The sequence below is a fragment of the Poecilia formosa genome, unplaced genomic scaffold (assembly GCF_000485575.1).
Source record: "Poecilia formosa unplaced genomic scaffold, Poecilia_formosa-5.1.2 Scaffold5, whole genome shotgun sequence".
NCBI classification, from domain to species: domain Eukaryota; kingdom Metazoa; phylum Chordata; class Actinopteri; order Cyprinodontiformes; family Poeciliidae; genus Poecilia; species Poecilia formosa.
Window position 1 is genome coordinate 2,950,451 of NW_006799944.1, and position 10,166 is coordinate 2,960,616.

General features: G+C 41.1%; 2 protein-coding genes and 1 long non-coding RNA gene across 3 annotated transcripts in view; all 3 read right to left on the bottom strand.

The window, feature by feature from the left end:
• Positions 1-1,403: 1,403 nt before the first annotated feature.
• On the bottom strand, positions 1,404-2,514 carry nkx3-1 (NK3 homeobox 1). Its single transcript, XM_007563251.2, has 2 exons — positions 2,255-2,514; positions 1,404-2,006 (listed from the first exon to the last, which is right to left on the bottom strand). Exons 1-2 carry the CDS (start codon positions 2,445-2,447, stop codon positions 1,609-1,611), a joined length of 591 nt encoding a protein of 196 aa, XP_007563313.1. The 5' UTR covers positions 2,448-2,514; the 3' UTR covers positions 1,404-1,608.
• Positions 2,515-4,512: 1,998 nt separating this feature from the next.
• On the bottom strand, positions 4,513-5,584 carry LOC107837874 (uncharacterized). The gene is made up of 3 exons (XR_001663927.1): positions 5,420-5,584; positions 4,933-5,050; positions 4,513-4,757 (listed from the first exon to the last, which is right to left on the bottom strand). It is a non-coding gene; the product is annotated as an uncharacterized LOC107837874 (long non-coding RNA).
• Positions 5,585-9,512: 3,928 nt separating this feature from the next.
• Positions 9,513-10,166, bottom strand: part of nkx2.7 (NK2 transcription factor related 7) — a 5,709-nt gene continuing 5,055 nt past the window's right edge. The window contains exon 4 of the mRNA XM_007565320.1: positions 9,513-10,024. Within this exon, the coding sequence (XP_007565382.1) occupies positions 9,513-10,024 (512 nt within the window). The remainder of the gene's footprint in view (positions 10,025-10,166) is intronic.

Genomic DNA, 10,166 nt, shown 5'->3' on the forward strand with positions numbered 1-10,166 from the left:
TCCGAAAAACACTCCACCATGGCATACGCTTTGCTTTAGTAAAGGTATAAACCCCTTGATTTCTTTTTTTGCAAAAAGAAATCATTGTATTTCACATAAGGCATCTAGCCCCTCTGACTAGGGTTACTTGAGTAGTAGCATTCCAACAGATCCATGTTTTCGTCTCTCGCCCATTTCCGTCTTGTTCCAGTAGCCCATTTTTCATCAAGGTGCTCTGGTTCCCCAGCACCTGACGCAGACCTTGTTTGGCCGGGCGACGTCTGAGCCAGCATGTCGTGCTTATCAATGTCTCTCATGGTATGAGGTAGGCTATATAGCTCCAAGGGTCTTGCCTAAGGCCCCACACTGCATAGCTCAATTTCACTGTCGTAACTTTTTGCCCCAGCCTGGATTCGAGCCTGGGTCTCCCAGGTGGAAGACTGGTGACATACCCATTGAGCTATACAGTCAGCCACATATGTATAGAAAGAGAGAGAGAGAGAGATTTTATTTATATATATGTGTGCGTGTTCTAAATGTTCAAAGTAATTTAAGACAGGAGTCAAGGAAATTGTAATATTCCTATGAAGATCATTCCCCCCAAAACCAAACAGTAGATGTGCAACCTAAGTTTTCTTAACACAAACATTTAACTTGTTTTCACTCTCCATATTGCACACAGAAGGTATCATCAAAAAAAAAACAAAAAAAAAAAAACAGGTTCTGCAACTATTTTATCTGTGCACTTTCCTATCTTTTGCAGAATACCATGCCCATCAGAGTACTGACACACAGAACGACTGACATGCTTCATACCACGCTGCCACAGTGCGACATTATCACCTGGGTGTGTGTGACAACAGGGTGTGGCATCAGTTTAAACTGAACCCAACCTTAATTTCTGAGTCTAATCTTCATTCTTCAGATTACCGCGTGTTTTGTGTCAGTTCATGTTTTTGTTTCTAGAAGTCATGTTGATGTCTCTTCCGACTTCCTCAGCAATGTACGTTTCTTTTTTTTTTCCAGTGGTTTTTCTCAACTGGCACAATGTCATCTGCAGGAAACTGAGATGCTGTTTATCTTCATGTAATCTGATCAGGGTTGTCCAGGATCAGCTCTCGTTCCTCAATTTCATCAGATAACATCTCACACTGCACAAAGTTTAACTTCACATAGATTATCTAAACGAATCAGCAAAAATCCTCAAGAGTTGTCACACAAGAGCAATTTTTTTTTTTTTTTTAGCTAACCGTATTATTTTCACCGGCTTCTTTGAGAGAAATTCACAATTTGCAGCTTAATTATTATTAAGTATCTAATACAAGTGTTTTAGAAAACAGAATAGAATATGATGTTGTCTAAACTTTTTGTGAATTACACAAAGTTCTTTTTTTCTTTGCAAAGAGCTTTCAAGAAAAATGAGCTTCAGCAAAAAATATAATTTATTATAATGAAATAATCACCAATACCAAACAGTTTGATTCAGGTCCATGCAACACATTGCTTGAATCTTTGGACAACATTCTTATATGAAAAGAGAAGCATCCAGGCAGTTCAAAGTGTATTAATTAAAAGAGAAGAAACTTCAAGTCCCTTAGCATTGGCTAATTATCATCCTTCGTGACTTTTCTACCACAACATGGGCCCCCAGGCTCCACTGTAGTCCCACAGGTAAGGTCTGTACTGGTAGGCTTTGCAGAAGGAGGTTAATAGTGATGCTCTGACCAAATCCTCTCTGAAGCCCAGTCCATCCGCTTTGTACGCATCCTTGCAGAGCTCTGCAGTCTGCTGCTTTCGCTTGGTTTTGTACCGCCTGTTCTGAAACCAGATCTTGACCTGGGTCTCGGTCAGTCTTAAGGTGCTGGCCAGGTGGGCCCTCTCTGGGGCTGATAGGTATTTCTGGTGGCTGAATTTTTTCTCCAGTTCAAGCACTTGAAGGTGCGTGAAGGCCGCTCTGGACCGCTTCTGTTTTCCTGCGGAGGAGAAGTTCGACTCTGAGGAGCTGGGATGGGACGTGTCCGGAGACTCTGTGGAGGACAGAGCAGACATATGAATAGGTCTGCTGTTCAGTTTTCTAGTAAGTTTGTTAGGTTCATGAGCACTATGAATTACGCAGACTGCACAAATTGAAGCAATCTATTTTTTAACTCAATATTGCTACCGTCACCTAAATCCCAGAAAAGATGTTGAATAAGCTCGCCAACATCTCGTGCAAAACCGTTGACGGATTCCCTATCCTTAACCTTCCAGTTATGTCAAGCATGCCGGTGCTCACCTGTGTGCATTCCAAAAGCGGATTCCTCAGGATAAAGGTGTGTTGACAACTTTTCAGACTCTTCTCTCCAGTCGGAACATTTTTCCCTCCTTGGCGAGCTGCATTTCCCGTCCACTCTCTTGCAGTCCTTACTGGACAGGATGTCCTCAATGAGGAACGACGTCACAGGTTTGATCGTACCAGACATTTCCATCCAGTAATCTCCAGAAATCGGAGACCTGTCAGCACCAGAAGACCGAGGCTTTGCTAAAGCAGTGTGTGTGTCCTCACACTCTCCGGAGGCTTGAATTTATATGCAGGGAAGAGGCGGGTTCAGCCAGACTGAAGTGAAAGAAGGGTGGGGTCAAGCTGACGATCATTTTGTCGACTTCTGTGGAAAAACGTTACTGGAATTTCAGAGATTAAAACTATTATCATTCCTCAAAATCATTGTTGCAATTGTTTAGTTATAATGTTTTGATGATTTAGTATTAATTTCTAGTGTGAAACACCGAAAGTAAAAACTTTTTTTTTGTATTTTGTTGGAATTTTTGGAGTGCTTACTTGGCATGACTTTATAAAGATAGAAGAACAAAACAATCAGGAAACAGATCTCCCACAACACACAAACACAGCACACACTTGACTTTGGGGTTAAAATGTGTTCACAAAAATATTGTCAAGTGAATTTCTTGCTGTTGCAGCGTTTTTTTTACATTTTTAAAGAGACAAAATCAGATAAACAAAACAAATATTTATTTTTAGAAACTTTCAGCTTGGATATATTGGATATGTGCATGAATGTACACACGGACACGCACTTTTAAAATAATATCTTTCTATTCTTTACTCTGAACTACACCTAAAAATTTAAAATAAAATAAATAAATAGAAAGCAAAACACTAAAAATACTGTGTGAAGATTTTCTGTGATTTTTCTTATGAGGAACTTGCAAGAAAAACACGTACGACCATTTCTTGGTTCCAGTTTTCTGAAACATTATTAACAAGACGAGGCAAAGAGCATATTTAACAGTTATGTCACAATTTGAAAAAACTGTTTCAACCTGTTTTTATTGGCAATTTGTGGTTAAACAAAAATATGTTTGCCCTGTTTAAGTGCATCTACTGAAACTGTTTAATATTAACCACAAAATTTAATGTATTTTATTAAGATTTTCTGTGATATACTAACCCATGCTGTGTGTAATTGGGAGGCAGAAAGATCTGTTCCTGTCAAAAATATTTTACAAGTAAAAATCTGAAAAGTGTGGGGGGCCAATTAACCCAACACTCTATAGAACTTGTCTCTACCAGCTTTAGAAACCCAAATTCAGTCCAGTCTTCTTTTCAATGTAGCTCACGCTCGGTCAGTTTGCATGTAAAGAGTCTGTGAACATTATTTTCTGATTCCCTGATTCTCACAATTAGGAAGCTGAACCTCTACCCCTCTCTCAAGTCTTCTGCAACATAATTTTTTATCAAAGGACTTCCCTGCATTTTACCTGTTCCTGCTGAAGAAAAGCATTTCCCTCAGCATGATGCTGCCAGCCCCATGTTCACAGTGAACATGGAGTAGTGGTGTGCAGTGTGTGCAGTGTTAGTTTTCCCACCACTCGTGGCGTTTTGCATGTTTGATGAAAAGTAAAGTTCTGTTCTCATCCAGCCAGAGCTCCACCTGTTTTCTGTGCCCTGTTTGTGACAAACCACAAACTGTTTTCGTCCTGCACCTCTTTCATAGTAACCAGAGGTTTCTGAGTCTTCAGGATGCTGTTTCTTCACTGATGTTCCCTAACAACCCTCTGACGGCTACCACCGTTGAATTTACATTGAGATTAAACTACAAGAAACTACACAACGTGAGCTTTTTTTGTGTTGGTCTGTCAATCAAACATTGATATGTTTTTTTTTCTTGTTTTGCGGGAATGAATGAAAAATCTCAAGGAGTACGAATATTTTTTTGCGAGGTGTTGCACAGCTACATATTTTAAAGAAAATTGGACAAACTTTTCCAGGTTTGTAGCTTTCCTGGGGTGAAAGCATGAAAGATAAAACCTTCTACTCCAGACACACATACTCTCTTAAGTATTTGGTGCCACAGCAGTTAAATGGATTTACGTCTTAATCCCCACCAACCCGTCAGCTCGAGGATCCCAGTGGCCTCAGGGAGACACCACCGTCTGCAGCACACGGGCAGAGTGGGAAGGGTCGGGGTCAGAGTGGGTGGTCAAGCCTCCCGGAGCACTAATGAGTTGGACACATTGAGGCCGGCTCCTGAATGGATGCGCTCATTGTTTCTAGATGTTTATTTGTTGTTTTCTGCGGTGCGGAGTGACGTCTCTGCGGCGGCCGAGGTGTTTACTGGAGGTGTCCGTGTTGCTCTGGGATTTAATGCTTCATTAGTCGATCTGCGATTTTGGGTATGATAAACACGACCCCGTTGCCACCTTATGGTCTTGCTGACTCCGTTCACGCTGTCAGCCGTAGTCTGACACTGACGAGGCCCTGCAGCGTCCCTGCTTCGCTAAAATGAAAACATCATGGTTAGTCATGCAGTTTACATGTTGCTGGCAGTCACACGTATTTAAATGCTGCTTATGGGGATTCGCAGGAAAAGCATATCTGCTCAGCTTCCTCTTTAACCTATTGTCTTGTCAACACAGTGTTAAGATCCTCTGTGTGATACTCTTTACCCTGACCTTGTCTACAGCTGTCTCAGGTATGTTGGACGGTAAAGAGATCCTTTATCCTATTGTCTAGACAGCATATCTGTTTTGTTTTCTCCAATCCTTCGGGTTTATTTCGGGGTGGTATTTTCTGTTAAAAAAAAAACTTTTTCACTTTGGCAGAAGCGTAAATTTTGCTTAGATGTATCTAAACAGGAGGTGACTTCTGGACAACATCCCAAACGTGGTTGGTTTTTCTCTGAACCTTCTTCGCTTGTCTGAAGAGGAAACCTCATGCACTCTGACACAAGCATAGAGTCAGCGCACGTGTCATTCTAGAGGGGGATTACATTTGGAACAGCTCTTTTGAGCGAGCACACCGATGCAGTCATCTGCCCTTATTCTGTGACAATACGGGAGGAAGATGATCCTTACTCTGATTCTCTAACAATCCCCATGATTGCTGTCTTTTTAAGCTAGCAACCTTTCCTTCGTCAGGCATTGTGTTTTAAGCATTCACCTCGCAGATATAGCTGCACATCAGACGTGACGTCGCAGAGCTTCCGACCTTTTAGCCCAGGAAGGCATTTGTCTTCCACAGTTTAAGCTTTGTGGTGACAATGTTTTCTTTGAGCTGCTGCATGTCGCTGTGCCATCAGTCTTCTGCCGCTTCCCCTGTTATTTCACGGTCTGTGATGACAGGCAGAGATTGTTGTGACTTAACAGTACATTTGTCAGACTCCTGCGCTGTTGTCGGCTCGACAACAGTTTTCGTCATGTGTCTTGCAACTTCATGCAAAACTGGTATGGTCTCTTCAAATGAGTTTTGTGACATAGCCGATGTGTCATCAGATTTATGAAAGGCCAGTATGTGGTAAATGGTCTAAGTAAGTAGAGTTTATTCATAAGGTGCTAAAATCACAAAGCACAGTACGATTAAAAGTAACCTTAAACTATACAAAGCATGAATCAAACACAAGAAACACAATAAAATCATGACATAAAAACCTGGGAAAATAAAAGTGCTTTTAGTTGCTATTTTAAAAACCTCCACAGTCAGCAAAAAAGAGCTGCAAACTGTCCCACAGCCTTGGGGCCACTGGGTAAAATGCTCCTTGGGTTTTTAGCCACGTACGTGGAACAACCAAAGAGCGTCGGTGTTTGAGAACGAAGGCCACGAGCAGCAGAGGGTTTAGTTAAAATCTGACAAAGATCATCAGACCTGACCATTTAAAGCTATGTACTTCAGCACAAGAACTTTTAAAGAGGTACAGGTTGTAAAAGGTTTATGTTTCTGCTTCAGAGTCTCCCAGGTCCATAAATGTGATTTTTTTTACCCATGTAGGTAAGATTCAAACTTTTTTTTATTTATTTATTTTTAATTTAAAATCTCATACATTATTTTGTTCAGTTTAAGTGAACTGACTTTGAACGCAGTGGTAAGCCTATTTATTCAATCTATCATACATTCTGAGCAAGATGTTTCGGACAATTCTTTCTTCACAGATTTCATGTTTTACTCATCTTCAGCTATTTAGAGATGATGTGATGTTTAATTTACTAAATGTACTGGTGTTTGACAGAATCTTTAATTCCGACAGCTACAAACATTTGCATTTGTTGAAAAAGAACAAAGCAAGTGACATTTACAGGTTATTTAACACCCTTGAGTTATAAATTAGGGATGGAATTGGACACAAGCCCAAGATCAATCTTAATAATTTTTGGAACGTTTAAAATATTTTCTTTCTTTCTTTCTTTCTTTCTTTCTTTCTTTCTTTCTTTCTTTCTTTCTTTCTTTCTTTCTTTCTTTTTCTTCCTTTTTTCTTTGAAGGTTTAACATTAAACCAGATATGAACAAATGCCAGCTTCACCCTGCATGGACTTAAAAGTCCCACTAGTATGAAGGGATGGAAGAGAAGGTACTCTCCCACTAGAGGGAGCCTCAAATCTCCAGCAGTAATCTAAAGCGCCACAATATATCAACATGTTAGAGACAATTAACTGCTAGTTACTTCTCATTCAGCTCGTAAGAAATCTAGCATTTCTTTGGTTAAATGATCTAGATGCAGCACAGCTATTTGATTTGTAAATCCTCTCAGATGCAATCATAGACAACAGCTTATCTGACCAGCATGAATACTGTTATAAAAACAGAGCAACACAGCATGAAGCTGATGGAACAGCATGACTTAATTCTAGTTCACCAAACCACAATAGGTCTTTCACTGATGTCCAAACTCGCGTCATCCCTCGCTTAAATGAGCCCTCATCTCCACAACGTAATCAAGCCCCTTCCATTTTTGTCTTAAAAAGCAGTTCGGCCGTGTTTACATATCCAGCTTTCTAACTACAATAAAAGATAACGCTTTTTTTTTTTTTTTTGTTCTACAGATACCAACTTTGGGAAGTTGAAAAGTTGGAAAGTTTGCGGCTGTTACAGCCGTTCTGTTCGTCGTCTGTGACAAATTGTAATCTGATCAGTTTGTGACTGTACTTTTTTTTTTCTATTAAGTTATTCAAAACATGCCCTTAGCAACAGGGACAATCACAGGTCCTTTCACAATGTAATCATGTGGAATACATGAAGTATCAAAAGAAAAACTGCTCAGCTGCTAAAAATGTTTAGTACCAGCTGCAGTCAGACTTTCAAAGTACAAGAGGAGCTGGTCTCAGTTGTTCTCAGTTTGTATGATTGCACATTTATGGTGTTAGACTTTTTAATAATGCTGATTTATTTACTGAGTGATTTTATTATATTATTATGCCATCTGTTTTTATGTGGGTCATAACAATGGCGATTAGTGACATGAAACTTCTACTTGACTGAAATGTCAACCTTTGAAATGCAGCATGTCACTTGATGAAACACATACAACGTCAATGATGCCTTGCTTTAATCAGGGTTTGTTATTCATTGTTAATGCCTGCCACCACATTGCACACTAATGCTATATTTCCACGTCCAGTTGACTGCATAAGTATTGTGTAAGACTTGATCAGTGCCCAAATGACCAAAAATAAATAAATAAATAAATAAATCTTACCTTAGACTCATATAAAACATGTCAGCCTAAGCTAATATTTTTTTAAAGGTAATCTTTTATATTAAAGTGAATATCAACGGATGACCTTGTTCTTTCAGTCCTCCAGTGTCTCGACCACCATCTAGCCAGGACATCTGAGGGTCCACTGGTACTGTCACCAGTGGACCACCACATGTCCCAGTGGATACCGGACTACCTCCCGGGTTGCTCACAGTAAGTGAATACACAGGACTATACTTTTTACAAGCTACCTTCTTCATTAACCCTCCAGGCTTCCACCTTCAGAAGTTCTCTGGTGTTACTGCCATAGCTGACCTCAAATGCACTGACATGTAGCTTGCATAGAGTAGCTAGTGCTATTTTAATGACTGTACAGTGTTTTCTAAAATTTGCTCTTTCTTCTGTTTATTTTTATTTTTGCATGATTCTGCATCCCTTAAAGTCTGCAACGTTGCGGATACGCCTGAATTTCCTCACTGAAAGACTATAAAGGTTATTTCTATTCTATTCTATTCTATTCTATTCTATTCTATTCTATTCTATTATACAAAACCCTTTTGTTTATGCGTTTCAGTTGAGTGTTTTATTTGTCGTTCATTTCCTTGTTCTGTCTTTTATTCTGACCTACCAGGAAACAACTGTTCCAACATTTGTTTTAAGAATTTCTCTCATTTGCCGAAACGAGACACACACCCCAAATCTACGTATCCAACCAGCAGCCACACACTCCTCCCACTCAGACATCATTATCTGATGATCAGTCCGTCTCCTCTCTGTCTACAGCTTCATTCTTATCTCTGCAGCTGAGATGCAGCTTCAGCTTATGCGGAAGTGCTACCTTTCTTTAAATCTCAGCCATTCAGTTACATCAAAACACACTTTTTTTTTCTTTTTTTTTTGTTTTTACTGAGAAACCTAAACTATTTCCACCCCGTTCAAATAACCTGAAAAGAAACACGCAGGCTACAACGACTGTGGAACATCTCCCCCACGAATCGACGGCTCACGATTGAGTGACAGATCCAATTCTCGGCCTCTCTTCTTGAAAGTTTGAAAAAGTTTAAGAGCCACTCAGTCTGAGGCATTGTTTACCAAGCAGAGCCGCGAGACAAGACAGGCTCTCTGGCCTTATCAGCGACTCTGCACTCTGTGGGTTTGTGAATGGGACAATAATGAGCTCGGTTTGATAAAGCAGCTCTGTCAGGTCGGATGTCACTTCGTCTTCGTCCATTAGCTCTTCGATGGTTGCCTTTGATAAAACTGTGAAGCTCGTCAAAAACGCCTTCTGATACCCCAAGCGGTAAGTTTGGTTGGCGCATGCGTAATGAGTTCAATAAAAATTAAATCCATGGCCTATTTACCCGCTTATCCACGCAGAGTCGCATCCCGGGAGTACGACTAGAGGTGGAGGGAACAACAAAATAAACAAACGTAATCTATTTTTATTTTTCATTTATTAAAAATGCCATTTAAACGATATAGAAATAAAATAACTATATATGAACTTGAGGTAGCTACAATTGCGGAAAACAGTGATAATAGTGAGCAAGTGTATGTCACCAGCCTCTAACACCCTGTAAAGAAGCCGGAAGCTGGTGGAGCAGAGTCAGCTGAATCCGACAGCTGGCTGCTGCAGCTGGACACGCTGTGGTACCTGCAGCCGTACAGGTCGCTGTTTCCGCTGCCAAACGCCGGGCTGTAGTGTCCCAGAGTTACGTTGTAAGGCCCCGAATGGTAGGGACCTGCGCCGCACAGCTTCCCGTCCCGCACCAGCAACGGCACCGCTATCCGCCTCGGTGCGGGTGGGAACCCGGCCAGCTCTAGGGACCTGTCCTGCGTCTGACGCTTGCACTTGTACCGCCGGTTCTGAAACCAGATTTTGACCTGGGTGGAGGTGAGTTTGAGCGTCTCGGCCAGGTGCTCTCTCTCCAGGGCGGACAGGTAGCGCTGCTGCCTGAAGCGCCTCTCCAGCTCCGACACCTGGGACTGAGAGAAGAGGACCCGGGGCTTCCGGCGCAGCCTGCTTCTGCTCTTAGCGCCACTGTCGCAGTCGGGTGAAGAGCCGGGGCCGCACTTTTCTGCAGAGAGGAAAAAAAGGCAGCAAAATTTAAATCACTTTGTACATAATTAGAATGATCCAAGGAAACAAGGATTGTTGTTTCCTTGGGTTATTAAGTAAAACGTGTGTGTGTGTGTGTGTGTGTGTGTGTGTGTGTGTGT